Raw genomic sequence first — 26,124 nt, forward strand, 5'->3', positions numbered from 1 at the left:
ACTGGAGAAAGAACCAAAGGAGAGAAATAAGAGAGAAAATGTATGCTTTGTACTTTAAATCTGAAACAGAGAGAAACTGATTAAGATTTTCAGAGAAAGTCACCTCTGGTTGCTGCCTCTCATTTACATATTACCTGGGAGAGTGTCGTGTGGCCGCATAATATCACATTCTGAATGTGTTCTGCTCATTTTCCAATGAGGAGGATGGTTTTAATGCTCTCAGCAGAGTGTACTTTTTTTACTTCTGCTGTTTCTACTTACCTGTCTTCTTGCTTATTTATTGTTTGCATTTGGCTTGTCCTGCAAGTGGTGCTGAGAATTGTAGGGCAAATGAACAGGCCATGAACTTTACAAATAAATCTCTCTCCGGTTTTGTGCTGCGTCTGTGTGGGAACGCCTACCTTTCTTTTCCTTAACTTGATGAAATTTTCTAAAGGACCATGAGTATTTAAACAAAAAGTCAAGAATGTGGGTCCTCCCCCTCCCCCCCCCCCCCCCGATTTATGAAACTTGCCCTAGACCACCAAATTCTTCCAAAGAAGTTAAATTCTAATGAGTAATCTGTCCTACACATTTGAAACAAACTTTTTTTTTTTTACTTATGTAACAGATAATGTTAATTCCAAGGACGTGGGCAAGTCATTAAACCTCTTTTTAAATTCGTCTTTAAAATAAAATAATTGGAAAATATGAGCCCTATAGTTTAATGAAAGTTCAATGATTCAAAAGCCTTTTACTTCACAATCTTTGCAAATAATAGCTGCACAGATAGATTAAACTCTCGGGGGGATAGTGCCCGGTGAATAAATACTTAGCAAACAATTGGCAGCAGACATGGAAAACAATTGCCACAAAACATATTAATGATTTTGGAAAATGCTAATTTATTCGGTTAATATTTAATAGTATAGTATTTCAATAAATAAATTAGTGTTTACACAGTAAAGAATACAAATGTTTTGTGCACACATTCTTGACCCACTTCCACAGTTTTTCTTGGACATTTCCCAAAAAGTTATTTTTAAAAATGATGATCAAAATATTTCTGTTTATAGCAATTTATTATTGGTGCTTGAATCTATGAAATAATCCAATGGTTTTTTCTTTCTTAGCCTAAGAATTTTTAATCATTGTTCATATTTGCTTTACCTTAGCACTGCCAAATGTAAATTTGTATGAAGTATCCCAAATCATAAAAGATTTATAATTTTAAATGTATTTGGGTTATTCTTTAGTTAATCAGTTGGATAAAAATTAGGAGAACTGTAACTAGAACAATTAATTGAGTTGAGCTGCATGTTATATAAAAAAAAAAAATCATGGTGTGCTTTGGCTACAAAAATGAAACTAAGAGCCTGTTTGCAGTCCCAGAATTGGTGTGATAAGTAAGAGGACATTTATGTGTCCTTTTCAGGAGCCCGGGTTAATAACCAAAACATGTATCAGACGAAAAGGGGTCAGAAGCAGTACATCCTTGCAGTTAAGACTATTGGCCCTTTATGGGCTTGTTAGGTTAATGAACTCTGGAAAGACTCAGTCACCACTGCTGAAAAGTGTGATGAGAGTAATCACTTGTCATTCAATTCCACAAGTAGGCATAAACGCTGATTCTAGCGGTGTAACAAGGCCTACCTACTGGGGGAGGCGACAGGCTGAGGAGGGGGTAGGGTAAGGCAAAGCAGCACAAAGAGAGAGGTGCTCCCAGGGAGGGACACACTTACCAACTGGTCGGGAAGGACAGTAGGCCAGGTGGGTGGTGCACGTAACCCCCTCCCCAGCCTTTGTAAGAGGAGCCTCATTTGTTCAGCTGTCCTCATCCATCCTCACGGCCATGTTTTCAGGGGCGTCCTGAAGAATCCCTCTTCCCTGGAGCCTGCCCTCTGCCCTTGGTTTACTGAGGCAGGGGATTCAATGCAATTTGGGTCAAGGAGGTAAAAGGCCAAGTTAGTTTGAGGATGAGGTGAGATGGGGATGGGACTGGTGTTTCTGAGAAAGGGTTTCCTCAATCTTAAAGAAACACAAAAAAGAGAAAGTTTCTTTACTTCCTATACTACTTGTGGGGATGTAGTCCCTGCTTCAGGCATCTTTCATCCAAGCCAAATGGAGATCAGAAATGTAACTTACAGTGGACCTAGGACAGTGATGGCGAACCTTTTGAGCTCAGCGTGTCAGCATTTTGAAAAACCCTAACTTAACTCTGGTGCCGTGTCACATACAGAAATTTTTTGATATTTGCAACCATAGTAAAACAAAGATTTATATTTTTGATATTTATTTTATATATTTAAATGCCATTTAACAAAGAAAAATCAACCAAAAAAATGAGTTTGCGTGTCACCTCTGACACGCATGTCATAGGTTCGCCATCACTGACCTAGGAGGAAGGATGAATTTGCACAAACAGCAAACTAGCAAAGAAGTAAGAATATTTCAAGCCAGGGTAAGAGTTTAGATAGGAAAAAAAGAAAGAAAGAAAAAAAGGAGAGGGGGTAGGCCTAGGGCTGTCTTGTTGATTGAGTAACGCCAAGACCACTAAGGTTAGAACCAAAGAAGTCATGTGAGGAAGCATTTTGATAAATGAAGAAAATTCACTAGTTCTTTCCCCAACCAGTTCTCCAGCCTGGAAGTGCCGTGCAGCATGCCTGGGCTTCCTGCGTGTCCTAAGTCACATGCGAATCTTTAGGCTTCTTTCTTCAGATAAAGAATACAGAAAGGCAGAAGGCTGAAAGGAACCTTGTGACTTCTACAGTTTGTAAACTTAAACCAGTTGTGCAAGAGAATCACCCTGCTTAATTTTATTTTGACATGGTCTTATTTGATTGGTTTTTGTGAGGTTATGGATTTTCTCTTCTTTACCTTATGGTGGAGTACATGTTGATCTAGTCACCATGTAAAAAGAGAGACAATGGCCTAGCCAGTGTAGCTCAGTGGTTGAGCATCGACCTATGAGCCAGGAGGTCTATTCCCAGTCAGAGCACATGCCTGGGTTGGGGGAGTGGATCCCCAATAGGGGGTGTGCAGGAGGCAGCTGATCAACGATTCTCTCTCATTGATGTTTCTCTCTCCCTTTCCCTTCCTCTCTGAAATCAATAAAACTATTTTTAATAAGAGAAACTGACTTCCTAAAAAAGTAAAAATAATCTGATATTTATATATTTTAAATTATTTTATTTTTTGAATCTCAAAGTGTGAAATGCACTTTATAGCAAAACCAGAGCACATAGAAAAATATAATTATTTAAACTTAGAATTGAGCCTCACTGAGATGAAAGAAAGCTCACTATGCTTCAATATTTTGTGACTGTTTGTTCCACAACAACTCTGACTCCAAAGATCTGAGTGCCTGTAAGACATAAGTGATCTACAATCCTTCATGAAGGAGAATAAACTCTCAAAGGTATTAGATGCCACTGAAACCATATAAATGCTAAGTTGTTATTAAACTCACAAAACAGTACCAAGATAATTTTGTTGCTCACATACACATCATATTTAATAAAATCTAGAAAGCTATTGATTATTAAAGATAGCATCCTTATTTTTAAAGTAGCCATTTTTATTTCTGTACAATATTCATATTTAAATATACCAACATTTATTTAACCATTTTAATATTAATGTCCAATTAGATTACTTACAATTTTTTGCTACTAATAACAGTATTACCCTGAAATATACATTTCTGTTGGGTGTTTGGAGTGAAATTGAAGTTCAAGTTAAAGTAGAAACTGCTAAACAATTTTCCAAAATGATTGAACTCTCCAACCAGCAAGATAGAAGGTTTCTATTTGTTTTTTATATTTTTTGCTGAATATTGATATCACATGTAACTTCCTATACTTTGTGGCTTGCACTCTTTTCTTCCAAAAGTTTCTTTTGATAAATAAAATTGTTAATTTTAATATGGTCTTGTTTATAACTTACTTTTTCTTTATGTCTAGTGATTTTTGAGGGTGGAGTTTAAGAAACTCTTGCCTCTCCAAACTCTTACGTTGTCTTCTAGAAATTTTATTGTTTTACTTTTTAAGTTTAGAGCTAGAAAATTCACCTCTAATTTATTCTTGGCTATGATATGAGCTAGGAAGGAATCAAAATTCATTTTTTTCTCCCTATGGAATCCAAATGACCCAGGATAACTTATTGAAAATACTGTTCTTTCACTGCACTGCAGTATGTGAATCAGTGACTATATTTAGACCGATCTATTGCTGGACTCTATAAATTGTCTGCACTGTACCTGTATCATACTGCTGTTATTATTACAGCTTAGCAAGTCTTGATTTTTGGTATAATGAGGTCTTTAATTTTATTATTATTTTTGTTGTTCATAATTGTGTTGATTATATTAGGCCCATTCCATTTCCACAAAAAATTTAAAACCATCTAGTTGACACACAAAAAATTGCTAAAATTTTCATTGGGGTTAAGTTGAATTTGTATATCAGTTTTTGGAAAATTAAAATGTTTATAATAGTAACTCTTCTAACATGAAAATTCATATCCTTTCATTAATTTAGATTTTCTTTAATTTTACTCAGTAATGTTCTGTGGTTTTCTCTGTAGAGGTATGGACATTTTTGTTAGATTTACTCCTAGAAATGTCCTGCTTTTGTTTATTTCAAATGGCTTAATTTTAAAACTTTATGATTTATTTATTATTGCTTATGAAAATATGAAGATATAATTTTAAAAGGCATAAAGAAATATACTCTATTTTTATATAATGATAGTTTTATTTCTTTCCTGGGGAAAGAAAATGCTATATATGCACTCTCTATGAAGCCGGTATAATATTGATCTTTCTCTCATTCCCAACCTCAGAAGGAAAGCTTTATAATAACTTATGATGTTCGCAATAGGTGTTTTTATAGACAGTCTTTATAAGTTGAAGGAAGTTTTTTCCTATTACCAGCTTTTAAAGTTTTTAAAAGTAGATCTGTTTTTAATTATGAATGGGTATTTAATTTTATTGAAAGCTTAATTTTCTATAATTTGGGTATTTTCTTAGTTATATTTTTGTTATATATTTTGGAATCCCAGTGTAATTCCATTGTGGTCAGAAAAGGTCTCTGAATAAATTAAATTGATCTGATTTGTTTGAAATTTTAAAATCATACAACATATTTTTAATTTGAGCTACATACTACATTTATACTTGAAAAAAGATATCAATTCTGTCATTGTTGAGTGCATTGTTCTATATATACCAATTTCATCAAGCTGGTTTGTTAGTTAATTGTTATTCAAATCTTCTATAATTTACACTATTCTTTTTTACCTACTTGATTTTTTAGTTGGTAAGTGGACTCAAACTCTGCTGAAAGTTTTCTAGCAAATGTAGCTATAGAATAGAAAAGCTAACTAGGAAGCTCAATTAAGTCTCCTAAATGAATCCCAGGCCATCGTTTGCCAGAGCCTTGCATTGAGTTCTTATTTATTGAAGTGGTAATGGTTCCCATTGGCTAACATTCCTGTGTACAAGCTCCTTTGGATAAAACTCTGAAAGGGGGAAGGGATTAGTGGGAAGATTCAGGATTCTAACCCCAATCTGAGTCCTAACATATTTACAAGAAACATTTCTCAATTGTCCAAAATATGTCACCCTGGTTGTATATTTATTAGTAGAGTTCTCATTAAAAGAAACTTGAAAAAAAAAAAAAGACATCTGGTGGGATGAGGAACAGGTGAAATGGGTGAAGGTAGTCAAAAGGTACAAACTTCCAGTTATAAAATAAGTAAGTCTTAGGGATATAATGTACAGCATGTGACTATAATTTATAGTACTGTTTTATTGCTAAGAGAGTACTAGTAGATATTAAAAGTTCTCAAAACAATGCCGAAGCCGGTTTGGCTCAGTGGATAGAGCGTCGGCCTGCGGACTGGAAGGTCCCGGGTTCAATTCCAGTCAAGGGCATGTACCTGGGTTGCAGGAGGCAGCTGGTCGATGTTTCTCTCTCATCGATGTTTCTAACTCTCTATCTCTCTCCCTTCCTCTCTGTAAAAAATCAATAAAATATATTTTTTTTAAAAAAGTTCTCAAAACAAGAAAAAAATTGTAGCTGTGTGTGGAGATAGACATTAACTAGACTTCCTGTGGTAGTTATTTTGCAAAAAATACAAATATTAAATCATATGTACACCTGAAACTAATATAATTTATATGTCAATTGTATCTCAATTTTAAAAACTTCATGACAGAAAAAAGATGAACAATTTGTAAAATATTCATAATTATTAATGGAAAGTGTGGATTACCAATATGCTATATATTAAACTTATTAAATATTATGTACATTTTTGCAGGTGCATAAATCATTCAAATTTTCAACAGGATTAACAAAATGAGCTTTTGAAAATTTTGTGTATGACCACAAGTTAACGGAAAGATCAACAGGCTAATAGAATGTCATTCCAAGCTCATACATTCATCAGCATCTTTGTATGGTTCTCGGAAGGTTAAGGGAGCACAAGATATTCTATTAACATCAAATGGTATCACTTCAAAGAAGTGGCATTCCTGGCTGTTTCAGCTTGTATACTACTTCTCTCTCCAAGAGTTAAAAACTCCAGGACCTGGTTCTCAGCTCTGCTTGTTTGGTGGCAACGGTAATACTTGCAAATAAATCTCTACAACACAGCAGCTGACCAAGTTCAATATTTCAAATGGCAGTTCTTCGAATGTCTTTGAGGATTTTATTCACACAAGAAGTTTTCAGAACAAAGCACCTGAAAAGGTGGTAGGGAACTCCAAGATAGGTGTCACAGTTGATGTATTGTGTATGGGCAGTGAGTGTGCATCAAAACTGAAATCTGTCAGATTCTCGATGCTGCCAACCTGGTAAGATGCTAGGTTTTGAATATCAGAAAAATGAAATGGGAAGATTCAAGTTCAACAAATTTGGGATTTAAAAAAATAACAGAAAACTGGATAAAAATATCTTTAAAAAGGAGTGGTTGTTACTGAAGGAACACAGAAAGATAAACTGAACTCAGAATCTCTCATTATGGTTAGATACCTCAATTATACAAATATTATCAGATGGCAAAGGACAGTGACTTTATTTTTTTCTTTTCTTTGTAAACAGCATTCAATGTTTTGAGGTCATTCTCATCTTGACTAAAATAGGTTATGTTGATTGTAGAAAATCTGGAAAAGGAAGAAATCTACAATGACAATAAATTTACCATGATCCCTAGAGATAACAAACACAGAGTTTGTAATACATATTCTCAGTCCTTTATACACACACACACACACACACACACACACATCTTTAAGAAGCCAATTTAATCACACGATACACAAATCTACCAACTAGAAGTCAATTTATTTATCCTAAGTGTTCTGACCCATGGCTTGAGCCCTCCACTCTACTTTGCCCCCAGTTTGAGTAGCAGGAAAAGAAAAAAATGAAAAAACAAAACAAACCTAAAGCATTCTGTCTCTAAGATTTCCCATTCCCTTGCTCAGCACCTTCCCTTCTCATTTTATTTAAAATTATATATCTCCCCAATATACTTCTCCTATTCTCCTTTATTTTTTTATCACTATTTATATTTTGCTTATAAATTTTTCTACCTTTTTCTTCCTCAACTAGAATATAATTCCCAGAAGGGAAGAGATTTTGTAATTTTTGTCACTCTTGTGTTCCCAGTACCAAGATCAGTGGCTCTTATAGAACAGACCCTCAATCCAAATGTCTTGAATAAATGAATACGAATGAAGGACTATGTGGGTGAGGCTTACACAAGACAAAACAGGCTTCAACTCTGCCCTGGAACCTATGCCACCTTTTCTGCTGAAGTGAGCCTGCTCTTGTCAGCCCGTGACCATCACTATCTGTCCTGACCTTGAAACCACAACCCTAAGTGCTCTCTTGTTTCTGGCCCAGACTTTTTGACTCCTCTTCAAGTCTCGATATGTTTGTATTTGGTCACTGAGGCAGGCAAACTTCTAAATCTTTTAGAAGCCACTTGGCAGACCCCAGTGGAAATGGCAGGAGGGGCCATAGTATGGCCTCAGTCTCATTTTATTCTCTCCCGCCTTTGGCAACCTTTACACTTCCAATTCTGTGGCAGTGTCTTTGGAGTGCCATTTCTACCAGCAATATTGATAGATTCAGGTGTTGAGGGTGTAGGGTAGTGAAGAATCGGAATCCCTCTTGTGAGTGGTGGAGGGAGAAGTTCACAGGTATAGGTTGAAACTTTTTTCTTGGTAATTGTGATATTTACTTATATCTTCCTGTCAGAGAGTCATACTCCTATCCTCCAGTCACACTACATTTTAAAGAGAAAAATGCAGATTACAAAAATTCGATTAAATAAAAAGTGAAATACCTATGTAACAATGAGAGTACTTCTTGCAATATTGTAAGAATAGCAATTAATCAAATTGATCACACAGGCCCTTTCAAATTTGTTTTTCTGGATATTTGCACAAGGAATCTTTAGATTGACCTTTAGTGGTCAGTCAGCCTTCAGGGCAGAGAAGCCAAGTCACAGTGGCCATCAGGCTTTGCCTGGAACACCTGTAGGCTTGGGTCAAGTCCTCAAGCTCTTAAAGTCCCCCGATGGTGTCTTGAGTTTCTTTTCTTGCCATATTTTAGGTAAGCAACCATTGTTCCTTCCCTGGAAGACTGCCATAACCATGTGATCAAGCAAGGTATTAGGCCATTTTTTCAAGTGCCTTTTGATTGGTTTTGATTAGCTTTCAGAGCCAATCTCAATTTCTAAAGGATGTTTAGTAACATCCAGAGTCCAGGAATGTCTCTCTTAGACATGGCATTCCAAAGTCTTGGTTAATAAGACTACTTAGTTAGGAACTGATCTTATTGGATTTATGCAAAAAAAAATATATTGCCACGACTCCCTGATTAAGAATTGCCAAGTTCTGGAGGGATCAGGTAGGGAGAAAATGCTAAAAGTGAGCAAATTAGCTTTTCCAAGATTGGCAAACACATTCCATAACTTTTATAAACATAGGCTTCTTTACTGGCAAACACACTGACACTTTAAGAGACATACTTTCATGGAGACAGGTATTTAGTAAAGTTCACGGATTTAGCAAACCACAGGTGAACTGAATTAAAGTGATTGGCTTAGATACCTTAGGCTCAGATAAGATCTATTTCTCAGAATCTGCATTCCAACAGATGGCTCAGATAAGAGTTCATGAAGACCAAGTATTAGTATTTAAGAGACAGATAGTCCTTTCTTTGAAAAACCCAGAATAAAGTTTCTTGCTAGAGTAGGAATCAAAATCATATTACTATTGATTTTGGGGAGAAGAACCTAAAAACCTTTCATCTTATTTTATTTTCTTAAAAGAGGGAGATTCAATAGCTGAGGGAGGCATGTATGTCATCTATGTACCTTAGCTTCCTGTCATAGACCAGACTCCAAGGGAACTATGATGCCTTAACCACCATGGCGTCCCACAGCCACTGACTGAGGAATTATATTCACCCACAGCCCAAAGCCGCCTCCATGCCTGGGACAGAGGCCCTCCCTGAAATCATAATGCAACTGTCCAGATGTGGGGCCTTTAACTCCACATGGAAGATTCTGAAGGCCTCTGACTTTATGAGAGGCTTTTCTCCTTTACTGTCTTGGGTAGAAAAAGTCTGGCCTTTTTAATTTGCCTCTAATAGTTGAGCTAGAAACCTGTTGTTGCCTCTTATATTTCTAACAGCCTCAGTCCCTTAAGAAGCTTGGCAGTATAAGACGGCTTCCCGTAAGAAAGGGGCAAGCCTTTTCGGTTAATCTGGCTGAATAGAATTTAAGACCCCAGGCCTTGGTTTTAAATTCTGTTTCCAGTCCGTTTCCAAGATTAGCTAACAAAAAACCTTTCCTTTTCTGAGCATCTGTATATTTGAGGCATTTTTTGTCTATTAGCTATACTTGTGGAAGAAGCATAAATGACAAGCAATAACATTTGTAGGAATTAAAACATAGCAGTTGCGTTTGCAAAAGAAACAGAGTGTTAGTACCAAGCATCAGGTCAAACAGATCTGCAGCAGTGTTTTCCTTTGTTTTGCTTTTTGTTTCTTCCCCTGTACTTCCTTTGTGTCCTGGCTTTCTGTGCAACCTCCTCACCTCCTGGGTCCAACCACAAGGGTGCACAGAGGCAGGTGCTCCCTCTGCTAGGGAAGCAATAGTCTGAGAGCACAGGTGACCCAGAGGCAGTGGGGCATGCAGCTGTGGGCATGGAGAGGTGGATGAGGTGGTGAGGTCCATGCCACAGGCTTCTCAGCTGTGAGTCACTCCCTGAGCCTGCGGTGCTGTGGGAGAAGGGGACAATTCCTAGGCAGCATTTTGGGCAGGGGAATCTGAATGAGGTCACCTCCAGGAGAGAAGGCAGGGACCGAGCTGTGCCCCTCTTGGACACCACGGGGATGGGAATGCAGCAGCTGACACCTTGACCGGGGAACTCTCAGGTGCCAGGGACCAGGAGGCAGAATTCTGTGCCATCGGCAGGAGCCTCAGCTGGCACCCATCCCCATGCCCCCTTCCCCTCCTGGGGCCAGGGCTTAGCACCTCCACTATGTGGGCTGTGGCTCCAGAGTCATTGCAAACAAGCTTTCAGAGTGGAGGCCAGGTGCCAGCAAAGCAGGCTGTGTGCCTGGGCGCTTCCCGAGGAGCCCATGAAATTGGCCTCAGTGTGTGCACACCTTCCCTGCGCCCTGCAGGGCCCCGGACCTGTGTTGTGGCAACGGTGCTGAGGGAGCGCAGGTCCTGGTGCTGCCATTTGCTGGGACCCAGGCAGCCTCAGCGGTTGTGCCTAGGTGCTCCACACCCACAAAACCGGTTCTGGGTCTGGGTCTGAAACAGCAGCAGCAGCAGCAGCAGGGTAAGAGGTGGTGAAAGGCAGAAAAAAGGAAGCGAATTGCACATACAGGAATTAGTGTCTCTAGTGTCAGCATAAAACCATGAAAGGGTTCAGAGCAATCATTCAGACATGATGATATTGCACATAGGGCATTAGAAGACTGTCATGAATGTGACTAGACCAAAGTGGGAGAACTTTCACAGCTTCACTCTTTTATTTATTAAAAAAAATATGTTTTTATTGATTTCAGAGAGGAAGGGAGAGGGAGAAAGAGATATAATTATCAATGATGAGAGAGAATCATTAATTGGCTGCCTTCTGCATACCCCACACTGGGGATCAAGCCCACAACCCAGGCCTGTGCCCTGACTGAGAACCAAACCTTGACCTCCTTGTTCATAGGTCAACACTCAGTCACTGAGCCACATCAGCCTGGGCAATGTGGCTGAGTGTTGATCTATGAACAAGGAGGTCAAGGCTTCCTCATTTTCATTGGCACAATTCTGTAGGTGCCAAAGGGAATCTTGACTGCCTGCCATCCTGGACAAATGGTGCTGAAAATACAGGAAACAGACTGGAAAGCCTTATTTGTATTTCTCCTTTATGCTTGTCATTAGCATCTGCTCCTACCCCTTCCTCATTCTCCTCCTCCTCTTCCTCCTCCTCCTCCTCCTCCTCCTCCTCCTCCTCCTCCTCCTCCCCATCATCCTTATATGAAGCAGGGATCCCATCTTGAGTTCAGGGTGCTCCTACTCCTGCTTTACCTTCTTCTAACTCATGTCACCATTCAGAGCAGCTGTCTTCTCTGTGATGCAGCAATAATGGCAACCTGGCTCCTCCCAGTTGTATTACTCTTACCCCATAACATTACTCCCACTTAGGTTTCATAGGTCCTAGAATACCCTTGAAATATAAGGACAAAAGTTCTCTTTAGAAATTTGGCCTCACATAATCCTATTATACAATTTTACTAGTGTCATTTCATAGATAACACTATGTGCCCACAGTAACATCTACACTAATAATAGCCTAGGTGATCATCACGCCCTCACATCATCACAAGATGGCCATCACAAGGTGGCCATGCACACAGTGGAGGTGGGGCCAGGTGGAGAAGGTGGGTCATGGCAGGGGAGGGCAGTTGTGGGTGATCAGGCCAGCAGAGGAGCAGTTAGGTGTCAATCAGGCCAGCAGGGGAGCAGTTAGGGAGCAATCAGGCTGGCAGGTGAAAGCAGTTAGGGGCAATCTGGCAGGCAGGCAGGCAGGTGAGTGGTTAGGAGCCAGTGGTCCCAGATTGTGAGAGGGATGTCTGTAGGGATCGGGCCTAAACCAGCAGTCGGACATCAAACCAGCAGTTGGACATCCCCCGAGGGGTCCCAGATTGTGAAAGGGTGCAGGCAAGGCTGAGGGGAAGCCCCCAATCCCATGCATGAATTTCATGCACCAGGTCTCTAATCTATATATAAAAACCTAAGCGACCAGAACAACCGAAACGACCAGAACAACTGGAATGGCTGGTCACTATGATGCACACTGACCACCAGGGGGCAGACACTCAATGCAGGAGCTGCCCCCTGGTGGTCATTGCGCTCTCACAGGCAACCTCCTTTGGTCGGCCAACCTTCTGTGGTCCCTACCCCTGGCCCCTGGGCTGGGATGGGAAATGGGGGTGGGTGATGGTGGACATAGCCCCTTTCCCAGGGGGGCCAAGGGCCAGTTCCCTCCTCAGGACCGGCAGCCAACCTCCTGTGCCCCATCCCACCCCCAGGCCAGCAGGCCCAGATCAGCCCGCTGCCCACCCACTGCAGTGGCAGTGCAGCAGTGAGGGAAGGAGGAGTGGGGGAGGCGGGGAACCGCTTGGTATTAGGGCGCTGATGATGACAGAATCCAGGTTCGGCATCCATTCCTTCTGCGCCCGGCCCAGAGACTGTCGCCTCCTCTCCAGCCCAGCCCTAATCAGCCTGGCCCCGATCGGCCCTGATTGCTGGCCAGGCCTAGGGATCCCACCCATGCACAAATTTCATGCACCGGGCCTTTAGTATCATATATTGCTGAAATACAACAAACTTAAGGCAGGCATATTAGGCTACATTGCTGCACCCTTCCTTATAACGGAACATAGGGTTGAAGGCTCTTTGGGGAAGTCCTTTACATTCTTCCCTTCCTTGTTTAGTTGAGTAGTTATTTCTAGATTTATCAGCCATCCTCCTATTCATTGCCTCCTCTGTCAGTAAAGAGCAAGAATCCAACACTCTCTTATCTGCTCTTCTTGAATAACTTTCAACCCTTCTTTCATTGTCACTATCCAAAATGTTAAACTACTAAAACACAGGTCTTCTGATTCATAGCTGGATGTCTTAACCCATCCTAGGAGCCTGTGCTTTGTGCTTTTAAATTATTTAGCCCTGCCAGAGAAGTCTGAATCTGTTTCATCTTCACCTTGTCTTTTATAATATTAATTTTTTATCTTACAGTGTTTCCATTAGTCCTCATGGGCATACTTATGGGCTAATATAGCCCTAGAAATCACCTTCTGGCATTGAAAATTCTGCCTTGGGGCTTCTAAAGCACTGGAAAGTCTGCAGGGACCCCTCTCCTCCAGGCCAGTTGAGTCGATTCCCTGGATCTTTAGAAGAATCAGAAACCCACCCTGACATTAATTCCCTCCACTGGGTACACTGGTGCTGTAGTCTGGCAAGTGAATGTTACATGTGGATTTTAGTTTATATTATTTAAAACATACACTTCTATACTATCAGAATGTCCTTTCTTTCACTGTTAGTGCAAAGGTGGTAGGTGTGAAGTTAAAAGTGACCTGTGTTATAGCAATAAAATGACACATACATTTCAGTAGGAGGCTGCTGGGACAGAAGCATTGCGGTGTGGTGCCAACACGCTGGCAAGGGTGCCAAAAGCCCTATCACTCAGTTCTCCGATCTCGTGCCTTGCTGGGTGATACAAAAACTTAAATTCCTCCTATTGTTAGCATACCCACTTAAGATATTCTTCTTTGAGAAAGCAGAAATTTTCTCAGCATTTTATGTTAGTTTTTTCCCCAACTTCCAATGTGGCTTGATATAAAATTTCTGATCTTATAGAAACACAGAAACCATCTTTAGGAAGAACACACTTGCCTGTGGCTTTATCATAATATTTTTTATCAAAATACGTTGCTCAAGTATAAAACATGACCACGTCCCTCCTGCCGGAGCCACACAGGGGCCTCTGGGAATGATCTGGCGTGTAGACAAGAGCTCTTGTCGCCCATCACACGAGTGTCCTAGCAAAGCCAGGATCGCTCAAACAGGACGATCTGCAGACATTGGAAGAACTGCTGCCTTTGCTTGTGTGCATGAGTGACACAGACCTCTGCCAGAACTTTCTACAATATATCAGAACCCAATAAAATAAGTTAACTGGGCATCACATATGAAAATGATGACCAAGCAGTTGAGAATTTGCCATAATATACTGCTAAGTAGGAAAGAAGGGTTACAAAACGGTGTGTATTACATAATTCCATTTTTATTTAAAAAGTACACATGGAATAAAAGACTACAAGTAGATACAGCAAAAGTTTCAGAGCTTTGGCTGGTGTCATTATAAGGATACAAAAGCTGTCATTATAGCCTTACAGTGTTTCTTTAGAAAAGTAAATGCAAATATGATATTCTTTTTAACCCCAACTTTTAAACAAAAGCTATAAGCTTGCTATCTTTTAACTAGATTATTATGTCTAAAGAGAGACAAACCCTAAACCTCAAGAGCTTTCAGGACACACTTCTTTCTCACTCACTCAGTATGCGGGCTGCTCTTCTCCAGCTGCAGCTCTGCTCCGGCCTGTAGGCGGGCTTCTTACGTCTCCTTCTCCTGGGAATGAGGCCAAAGGAGTGGCTGCTGCCTGGGACATGCTTTCCTTATGGGACAGGGCAGGAGCAGGAGAGCTGGTGTCCATCCGCCCTGCCTCCGGAAGCCCAGACACGACACGCATCACATGATTCCGCTGGCTGCAACATGTCACATGGCCAAGCCCAATGCATGATCTTTTTATTGTAGAGCAATGCTTTGCACACTATGTTTCACTCGTTTGAATATACATAGAGCTTGTTTACTTTTTAAATACGTACGTGGTACTTGAGCTTGTGGCTATGCCATAGTGCACATAATGAGTCTCTATTGATGGAAATATGGGCAGCTTCTTTTGGTTTTTAATTCTTTGTTGTTGAAAGTATTACATATGTCCCCTTTTCCCCCCATTGTTCTCTCCCAGCCCTCCCCCGCTCCCCAGTCCAGGCCTTCACCCCCCAATCGCCTGTGTCCATTGGTTATGCTTCCATGCACAAAAGTTCTTTGGTTGATTTCTTACATCCCCATCCCCGAGCAACCTCCCCTGCCTTCCCTCTAAGGTTTGACGGTCTGTTCAATGCTTCTGTGTCTCTGGATCTATTTTTGTTCATCAGTTTATGTTGTTCATTATAGTCAATAGCAGTTTCACATCTTTTACAAAGTCAACTGATGTTGAAATGAATACCTTTGTCCCTATGTCAATTCATGTGTCAGCAGGTGTATAGTAAAATGAAGGCTAAGGTACCCTAAGAAAAAGACAGCGTAGCCACTGGCTTCAGGTTATTTCCTTCATGCACCTTTCCTAAGGCTGGGGTGAACGAAGTCCAGTTTGGCGGTAGTGTGTTCCTTATGATCATTAGAGGTATTTTAGTATGTCATGGCTGCTGTAACAAACTGCCACAGACTGGGTGATTTAACAATAAATATTTCCACAGTTCTGGAGGCTGGGAAGTCCAAGTTCAAGGCATAGGTCTGGGGAGAGCCAGCTTCCTGGCTCATAGACCACTGTCTTCATGCTCTGTCCTTAAATGGCAGAGGAGGGTGACGGAGGTCTCTGGATCCCCTGTATAAGGGCACTAATCCCATTCATGAGGGCCCCACCTTCATGACTTAATCACCTCCCCAAAGTCCCACCTCCTAATATTATCATATTGCGCATTAGGATGTCAACATGTCACTTTTAAGGGGACACAAAGCATCCACAACAAGAGGCCGGGTTTTCTCCATCTCACTTTTTTCATGTCCCTCAAGATCTTAGTCTGCATTGTTGAAGCTAGATCATGGGCATATTCATAGTTCAGGTCATAGGAAGGAAAAAGGAGCTCTTAGAAAAGTCCATGCCCAACATTAAGGACCCAGACCAAGAAACAGCAAACATCTCATCCAGTCATGTTCCACTGCAAAGATTTACTGACATAGCTACCACTAGCTGCAAAGAATGATGGGAAATGCAGTGTCTAACTGGGCCACCCCATGCCAGCCCCAATTGTTTCATAGTGGTAGAAGGCAAGAACAGCATATCTGTAAGATGAATTCCTCGAAACAGAGTAATTGGGTCAAAAGATAACACATTTGTAATTTCAGAAGATGATACTAAGCTGCATTCTATAGGAGTTGAATTATTTAATACTTCCACCAGCAATGTGTGAGAATGTGTCTCTTGTCATCCCAGACAGGACAAGAGGCTGTATTGTCAAACTTGAAGATTTTTATCAATTTGAAAGTATAACAGGTATCTCAGTTTAGTTTTGACTGGAACATCCGCTCATATGTTTAAGGGCTATTATATTTCTTTCTCTAAGAGTTCTCCGTTCTGGTCCCTTGCCTATTTTTCTATTGGATTGTTAGTCATTTGCCTGTGATATGAGTTGTGAGTATCCCCTCCCCCAGCTTGTCATTTTCCCTTTCACGTTGCATATCATGTGTGTGTTGTCTTTTTATCATACTCAGAATGCCCCATTCTATTCCTCTACTCTAGTGTCTAAAGATATTTTTGAATCACTAGACAGGCAGGACTTCTAGGTGTCTGCTGGGTAGAAGCTAGGGATGCTCCTAAACATCCTACAAAGCACAGGAAATAACCCTACTATAAGGCGTTATTAAGCCCAAGCATCAGGTACTGAGGTGGAGAAATCGTGGTTTAAAGGAATCAGCTTATGTTTTGTTTTGTTTTTTTCAAATAAATGAGAATATTTTATATTTAAATTTTGATCCATTTAGAACGTATCCTAATCAACAGTTTAAAATATGGATTCAAGTTTATCTCACTCCAGATGACCACCCATTGCAACATCGATTAATACACTACGTATTCTTTCTCTATTGCTGTATAATAATACGCTGCAAAACTCAGCAGCTTGAAACACAAACATTTATTATGTCACATCATTTCTGAGGGTCAGAAAAGTGAGAGTGACTTACCTTGGTGATTCTGGCTCAGGGTTGCTCATAAAGTTACAGTTAAGCTAATGGCCGGAAATGCAGGCAGGAGGTCACAGATCCGCTTCCAAGGTTACCCCAGGGCTGCTGGCCTGCTGTCCTTTCTCACTGGCTGTTGGCGGGAGGTGTGCCTGTGCCTCACAGTGTGGGCCTCTTCCCAGGGTACTTGCGTGTCCCCCTGTTACGGTGTCTAACTTCCCTCAGAGAGCGTGACCTAAGACAGAAAGACAGCCCCCATGGTTGTTTGTTTGTTTTTTAATAGGGTAACCCTGGAAGTAACATGTGACCACATCTGCAATATTAGATTCATAAGAAGTAAGTCACGAAGTCTAGTCCTTACACAAGGGCAGAAGAATTAAGCTCCTTATGTTGAATTGAGGAATATAAAAAAAAAAAAATGTGTGGACATGTTTTTAAAACTACCATATTCTGCTTACTTGAGAGTCCTCCTTTATCATATACTTATTTCTCATGTGGATTGGGCTAATTTTTAACATTAATATACATTGCTTCTGACTTTTTAAAAAACCATGCTTTGTCTGTGCTTTGTATTAAAGGACTTGTTCATATTCACAAACTAATATGTGCTTCTACTAGCCTGGTGGATCAAATGAGAGTAGAGATATGCAAGTACTTTGCAAACACTGAATAAATAAACTACTACAGGTTTTATTACTACTATTATGTAAACATGAAGCTAAAAATTCCATAACACATTTCCTATTTGATAAGCTAAAATTGGTCCTTGGATACAGTTGTTGGAATGTAAGTTGTGGGTCAGTTATGGAACTTTCCATCATAATATTTCCTGTGGCTACTAAAATCCAAATCAGGACTCAAAAATAAAATATGTCAACCAGTTTATATTCACTGAGTCTTATCTGCCACTTCTGGGAGTGTCAATTTATCCTTTATGTTGTCTTTTGGGCAATCGCAGTTATTGGAAGTATGTATAAATGTGCGTGTCTGTGTTTGGATAGGAAAAGAGGAATGTGTGGCCTTCACGGGAGAAAATGCCAGCAGAGTTGCTAGATATACATTGTGTGATGTGAGATGTGCTGCACTGAGCTACTTTGCCTAAAGTCCTTTGATTCTTGTGGTACTTTTTCTTTTTAATTGCAGAGGTCTCTTTAGATAGAAATAATCCTGGGGCTGGTAATACTTCAATCCTATTGGTCATTTAAAGCCTAGTTGTGGAGAAGAGAAAGGACTAAAGAAAAGATAAGGCTTAGACATGGGCCAGGAATGAGGAAAGGAGGAAACAGAAATTGGGAAATACAGACAAACTTTGTTTGTAATAGGGATTCAGTAAGTACCGTTAGTAATGTGCTTTGGGATCCCCACCTGGCAATTTATATTGCTGGATCCAACCCACATATACGATGTGTCAGCCCAAATACATATTAAAAAGTTTGTTAAAAATTGCTGGCTTTTCTTGAAAAAAAAAAAAAAAAAGAGTATCTTGCAGTATTGGGCCTCTGTGGCAGCAACCAAGCAAAGCTGTGGTGCCTGTGACTTTAGATGGGATAAGGCCAGGGGGAAGGTCAAGGGGGGAAAAAAAGGAGACATATGTATTACTTTTTGTAATACTTTAAGCAATAAAACAGAATTAAAAAAAAAAAAGAACTTCCCAATTCACCACAGTCTTCCTCAGCAGCCTCCTCGGCAGCCAGTAGCCTGCACAGCCTCTCCTGAGAATGCTCCCCATGCCACCCCTTGCTGCCAGCAGGAAGACGTGTGCAGGAGGTTGCATTCAATTGCAGTGACAATTCTCACCACAGGAAGTGCATTCTTCCTTGGTCCATTGCAGCTGACGTATCAAAGGATGCTGCCCTTGGAACACAGGTAAAAAGTGTTTCATGTGCTATTCTTGGCAACAGATAACTACAGGGGCCACATCCATTTCAGATGCCGTCACTAACGCCTTTATGTCCATCTCTTTGCAGGTTACCTAGCCCTGTTCAAGCTTTTTATTCAATACTAGAGGCCCAGTGCATGAAATTCATTCACAGGGGAGGGAACATGTCCTTCAGCCCAGCCTGCACCCTCTCTAATCTGGGACCCCTCAAGAGACTTCCAACTGCTCATTTAGGCCTGATTCTGGTGGGATCTGGCCTAAACGGGCAGTCGGACATCCCTCTCACAATCCAGGACTGCTGGCTCTCAACCACTCGCCTGCCTGCCTGCCTGCCTGATTGCCGCTAACCACTTCCATGCCAGCGTGATCAACGCCTAACTGTTCCCCATGCTGGCCTGATCAGCCCTAACTGCCCTCCCCTGCAGGCCTGGTCCCCCCCAACTGCCCTCCCCTGCCAGCCGTCTTGTGGTGGCCATCTTGTGTCCACATGAGGGCGGCCATCTTGTGTGCTGGGGTGATGGTCAATTTGCATATTACTCTTTTATTAGATAGGATTCTTGGGTAACACGAGTAAGGAAACTGTGTTTTTAAGAACTTCCTCAGCAGAGCACATCCAGGAGGGCACTTACAGCATGCACCCCCCCCCCCAAAGGACCCAGAGAGAGTTCCCCCCACTCTAGTCTTGGTCAACTTTGTGTCCCTCCATAGCATTACAGAGTGATTAACGAGGGAGAGCAAAGCAATCCCAGTTGCATTATATGTGAAGCAGTATGTTTACTTCTTCAGGCTCATCTCCCTATCTGCCCAGAATTTGCTTCACCACTCCTGGGTTTTGACCAGTCAAGAATTGTATGTATGCTCAGTTTCTCAACTAAAGCACATTGTGTTCTTTATTTTGTACTTTTAGTAGAAGATAAAGATCAGAACAACAATGACCAAAAAAACTAACCAAACTAAAAAATAATAATAATAATGATAATAACATTAAGTGAGCAATTAAAATATTTCTAAAAATTATTTGAATTACAGAGACTCTAGAGATAGTTTCACTGTGAACACATAGATTGCCAGAAGCCGGTCCATCCTTGCTGCTTGACACAGTCGCTGCAGGGAAGAAACATCTGCACAGCATATGTTTCAAGGGACCTGGCGTATATGGCATACTGTTCTTAATATGTTTGCTCCCCTTCTTGGCACTATATGTTTTAACCAAGGTCACCTCTCCGAGAAAGGTTGTTTCCCCAGGTAGGGATTTTTCCCTGAAGTTAGGGAGGGAATAAAACCCCTTAACTGATTGCCAGGCGGGTAGTTAATCACTTTAACTAAGACCAATCATGCTTAAGCTACATAATCTTTACTCCCTGGAATAGAGATAAGAAACGCCCTAACCTTTGGAATAGAAATTGACAGGATTAAAATTAACTGGTATAAATACAGATGTAACAAGACAGTAAGACACAGAACTTGGCCTTTTTGTTTTACGAGTAAAATCCAGCAATCACTTCTCTTCCAGGATTGTTCCGAGCCAGGTGGACTGGCAGGCTCAGAGAGCAAGAGTCGCCAGGTTCCAGACAATGCCTCCACTTCTGAAAGTTTTGGAAATCTTGCTTCCAGATTGCTGGAATTGACTTGCTCAACTGACTCATTTGCTTTCAGTGGAGACAAAGAGAAGTAATGCTTTGTGCTGACTCATATTTGAATCAAAGCATCGCGGAAAGAACCAGTGATACTCTGTCATTGAGCTTCCCAAGACTTCTGAAGGTAAGAAGTTAGAGGAACATACATTTTCTTTTGAACTTTTATAACAAATATTTGCTCTAGTTTTGAAGCCCAGGACTGCTGGGGGTGTGAGTGACAAGTATTACAAGTGGCCTTATTCCAAATCCAGAAATTCCTCAGCCAGATTCTTATTTTATACACAGTCCTAAAGTAACAGGAAACAATCCCTCTTAGTGTATATGGATGGACCGGAAGTTATTGGCAATTCTCTTGGCAGCCAGATGGAGCTAGATGATGCCATGTCAGTAAAAGGGACCACCACTGTTCCTTTCAGAGCCACGCAAGAGAAGAGCATCATCCAAATCGAAGGCTACACGCCCTTGGACTGCATGTTCTGCAGTCAGACCTTCACCCACTCTGAAGACCTCAATAAGCACGTGCTGCTGCAGCACCGGCCCATCCTCTGTGAGCCCGCAGTTCTGCGTGTGGAAGCAGAGTATCTCAGCCCTCTAGATAAAGGCCAGGTGCGAACAGAACCCCCGAAGGACAAGAGTGGCAAAGAGAATGAAGACCTGAGCTGTGAAGTGTGTGGGCAGACGTTCAGAGTTGCGTTTGACGTGGAGATCCACATGAAGAAACACAAGGACTCTTTCACCTACGGGTGTCACGTGTGTGGACGGAGGTTCAAGGAGCCCTGGTTTCTGAAGAACCACATGCGAACACACAACGGCAAGTCGGGGGCCAAGAGCAAGCTGCAGCAGGGCTTGGAAAGCCCGGTCACCATCAATGAGGTTGTCCAGGAGCAGGCTGTGGAGAGCATCTCCTCTCCTTTCAAGATGTGCATGGTTTGTGGCTTCCTATTTCCAAATATAGAAAGTCTAATTGATCACAGGAAGATACACACCAAAGACACGGCTTCCGGTGACAGCAGTCCCCAGGCAGAGTCTCAGCAGACAGGGATGCCAGCCTCTAGAGACGAGTTCCTGCAGTTCTTAAACCTCAGACCCAACGCTCACCCTGAAACCGTGAAGCAGCCCACCAGATGGATACCTCAACTCGACCCATTCACCACCTGCCAGGCCTGGCAGCTGGCCACCAAGGGCAAAGTCGCCGTCTGCCGGGAGGTGAAGGAGCAGCCCAGGCAGGAAGGGAGCACGGACAACAATGATTCAGACAAAGAAGAGCTTGGAGAAATCTGGAACGGGAGTAAAAGCCATCCTGAAGGTTCTGGAAAGTCCAGATCCAATAAGAGCGGTTGTACAGGCCTAGCACAAGATAAGGAGAAGCCTAGACATGCCAACAGTGAAGTGCCTTCTGGGGACGCGGACCCCAAGTTGTCCAGTAAGAGTGAGAAGCCCAGGCAATGCTCTGAGTGTGGCAAAGTGTTCAGAACCTACCACCAGCTGGCCCTGCACTCGAGAGTCCACAAGAAGGACCGGAGGACAGATGCTGAGTCGCCCACCATGTCTGTGGACGGCCGGCAGCTGAGGACGTGTTCTCCAGAGCTAGCCGGCACCCTGGATGAAAACGGAGCCACAGATCGAGAAGGAGGCTCTGAAGATGGATCCGAGGACGGACTTCCCGAAGGCCTCCATCTGGATCAAAATGATGATGGAGGCAAAAGAAAGCAGCTGACATCCTCAAGAGAATGTAGTTACTGTGGAAAGTTTTTCTGTTCAAATTACCTCAATATTCATCTCAGAACGCATACAGGAGAAAAACCATATAAATGTGAATTTTGTGACTATGCTGCAGCCCAGAAGACCTCTCTACAGTATCACTTGGAGAGACACCACAAAGACAAGCAGGTCGGTGTGGCTGCTGAGGTCCAGAGCGAAGGGAAAAACCAGGAAACGAAAGATGTACTACTCATCGCCGACAGTGCGCAAACCAAAAATTTGAAAAGATTGTTCGATGGTGCCAAAGATGTGAAAGGCAGCCCACCTGCCAAGCAACCTAAGGGGGTGGCCCCTGCCTTTCAGAATGTTCTGGGCAGCACTGCCCTCTCGCCAGTACACAAAGATACTCAAGATTTCAATAAAAATGCAACTGAAGGTAGTGCTGATCAGCTAGGCAGACACCCTGCCCCTGCTTATTTGGACGTGTTAAAGAAGAGACCAGCGCCCGAAGCTCAGGCCATCAACCTCGCTCGCAGAGCCGAAGTGGCTGCTCCGCCTCATCCTCACCCCGACGCCACTGCCGCCCACAAGGCCGAGGTTGGCCTCACAGAGAAGGCAGAGGTGGCAGCAGACAGCAGAGTGAAGCCCAGCATGGACTGTCAAGAGAAACCTTTAAATTTATCCCTCGGGGCGCTTCACAGTTGCCCGGCAATTTCTTTGAGCAAGAGTTTAATCCCAAGTATCACCTGCCCATGTTGTACTTTCAAGACCTTTTATCCAGAAGTTTTAATGATGCATCAGAGACTGGAGCATAAATACAATCCCGACGGTCACAAAAACTTTAGAAACAGACGCACTGGCTGTCCACCAGCTCTACTGGGAAAAGACGTGCCTCCCTTGTCCAGTTTGCCCAAGCCCAAGCCCGCCTCCCCAGCCCAGTCCAAGACCCTGCCGTCCGAGAAGGGGAAGCCGGGCCCCGCAGGGCCAGGCCAGGCCCCTCTGGCCTCAGGGACTGACTCTAGCACTTTAGCCCCCAGTAACCTGAAGTCGCACTGGCCACAGCCCAGCATCGGGGCGCAGGGGGCTTCAGCCGCCAGGCAGCAGCCCTCGGAGATGTTTTCTAAAAGCGGAGTTTCTCCTGCGCCGCCGGAGAAGACCAAAAGGCCAGAGACGAAGTTCAAAGCCCCGGTGGTCTCCGTGTCCCAGCCCTCGAGCAGCAGCACCGTCCAGGGCTCGGCCGACTTCTCGGCCAACCACGAGGGCCTGTGGGCGCCCCCGGGAAGAGGCTACTTCTGTGGCCGCAGCGCGGGTGCTGCCAGCCCGGAGCTCGGAGAGCCGCTTCCCAAGCGGCCGAAAGCCGGGCCCGTGGTCCCGGATGCGGAGCAGCCTGGGCCCCACGACCGAAGGGTCCTGGACCTGCCCCAGTACCTGGTGGGCCCCGGAACCACGAGGCTGCTGCCCCAGGAGTACGCGTGGCCGCCGTCTACGGTGCTGCCCTCCAAGCCGCGGTTCCTGGCCTCAGGCGAGATGGGCTCCACCAATGTGCTGACCTTACACCAGCCCTAGGGCGCCCGGGCCGCTCTGCACGTGCGCCCCGCGCGGCGCTGGAAGGAAAAAGGCCTGCGTCTTATCGACACTGATCTAGCAGCGTGCTTCAGAAGAGAAACTAGGAGAATTTTATTGGGAATGCACATTCTCGGCCAAAGGACAAGAAAACTTGATTTCCTATTTTGGGGAAGAAAGGTCTTGATGGATGTGTGCTCCAGGAAATTGACTCAGTTCATCCTTCGAGAAAGCGAGCGGTGAAAGCTACTGAAATAAGCTGCGACTGTGCTGTACATACGCGCAAGGAACACTTGCCGCAAAGAGGTTCTGTTAACTTTTGTACCAATTAGCAATACAAACTATAGTTGGAACAGTTGAGTTGTATACAAATGGAGACGGGAAATCTCTATTTTGTCTCTGAATTTTATATATATATATATATTTAGAATTGACCAAATAAGCAGCGTTTTTGCAAACTTGAGCGCTGCTGAAAAGAATCATTTGGGCTGGGGGTGGGTGGGGAGAAAGTAGATAATGCATGCACCTCAGGCAAAATCTGTACATATATAAGTTGTACCTGCTGGTTTCAATACCCTGTGCATCCTTTTCCTCATGTAGCTCCTCACTCTGAGCAGTTCCTGCTATTTTGCTCTTTCATTTAAGATGTATGTACGTTTTAAAATTGTTTTTGATGATTTGTATTACGTTAAATTGTGGGAGCGTACCTGTAGATGCCGCAGCAAACTGCTGGTTCCGGGTGCGTGGCCACTGTGACCTCTGAATGTCCCTCTCAGGTATGTTGGCAGTTGCTGGGGAAATGGAGCTAACTATGGTCGAGGGTAGTCTGGGAAACGGGCAAGTTTATAATAGTCTAGGAAACGGGGCAAGTTGATATTAATAGCTAGGGCAACGGGGCAAGTTTATATTAATAGCTAGAACAACGGGGCAAAGTTGATTAATAAGTACCTTGGTAACGGGGCATTATTGATTAATTATGGTTTTATGTAATTCACTCATGTTTTAGTAACCGCACTTAGCAACAATGATTGATTGTATAACTTTAAAGGAAATAAATAGGCTAGAACGGCGACCGAAAGGCACTGCTGGCTGGCCATTCACCTGCATGTTGTGTTGGTGTCTTATTTTCCTTTCCACATTAAATTGTCCGCAGTCTGCGGTCTTAAAATTTGTTAATGGCAGTATTGACCCTCTGTGAATATTGCTGCGTATGTCGAGGTCAGCTACTCTGATTTGATGCCCTTTTATCACAGATGTCACGGTGTGGCCGAGGAGGAGCCGCTCCACGGTCCCCTCTGGGGAGTGGGTGTCTGCAGGGCAGCGCTTCCTCTCCGAGCAGCCAGCTGCCAGCACACGCAAAGTGTATGTGGAGCTACTCAAATTAGTCTCCTCTCAAATGAATCATTTTTGTTGGAAAATTCAGTTTTTTTAGGTGTTTGCTTAAATTAGTAGATAAAAAATTAAACGCTAAATTATACATGATACAGATATTGGAAGTAATTTTCAAGGAAATTAAAGTTTGGAGGAAATTTTTAGGTTTGTATTGGAAGGCAGTGCATCTGCATTGGGGTCAACAGTGGGCATATTCAGACACGTTGGTTCTGAATAAGAACTTCTGGCCCGAGACTTCTGGTAACCGGGGAAGAAGTGGCCTGCTTCTAGACTTCGGTTGTCTTTCCATTTTTGATTTTAAAGCAACAGCGTTTTCTCAGTACACATGCAATTTGGGTTTTAGAGAGAATAGAGCCACCAGTTGGCCGACTGGATGTTTTAAATTCCCGCCCCTTAATTTGCAGTTTGTAGCTGAGTTCTCCAGCGGCCCCTGGGTTTAACATTTTACTCAGAAAACTGTTTGAAAAATAATTTTGCACTGTTAATGTTTCTTGTCTTAAGGGTAAAGTCCTAAAAGAATCTTGATTTTTTTTTTTTGCCGGGGGGGGGGGGGGGTTGTTTTGTTTTCATTATGCAACGTGAAGGAGAAGTCTTAACTCCCATGTGACAGGGAGACCGGCCTGAGATCAGTCTGCTGGCCTTGCAGAGAAGTGCTTCTTATCAGGAAAGCGTACACTATTAACCCCTTTTCCTGTTCACAAGCTGAGCCATATGTACATAATCTAGATTTTTGTTTCCATAGTTTTGCACTTTTATGGCCTATTTTTGAAGATTAACACATTTGCGAAGATGATTGACTTGATCATTGCTAATCTGATGTTACAGAAAGCTTGCTCTGACTATAACCGTAAATCTTAAAG

At 42.6% G+C, this 26,124-nt stretch overlaps 1 protein-coding gene across 1 annotated transcript in view; it reads left to right on the top strand.

The window, feature by feature from the left end:
• Positions 1-24,030, top strand: part of LOC139016745 (zinc finger protein 217-like) — a 51,232-nt gene extending 27,202 nt beyond the window's left edge. The window contains 3 exon segments of the mRNA XM_070424970.1: positions 20,485-20,642; positions 20,902-23,899; positions 23,902-24,030. Of these exon segments, the coding sequence (XP_070281071.1) occupies positions 20,485-20,642; positions 20,902-23,899; positions 23,902-24,030 (3,285 nt within the window).
• Positions 24,031-26,124: the final 2,094 nt, after the last annotated feature.

The sequence above is a fragment of the Myotis yumanensis genome, unplaced genomic scaffold (assembly GCF_028538775.1).
Source record: "Myotis yumanensis isolate MYYU_CA2020_CCGP unplaced genomic scaffold, mMyoYum1.0.hap1 SCAF_9, whole genome shotgun sequence".
Lineage (NCBI taxonomy): Eukaryota > Metazoa > Chordata > Mammalia > Chiroptera > Vespertilionidae > Myotis > Myotis yumanensis.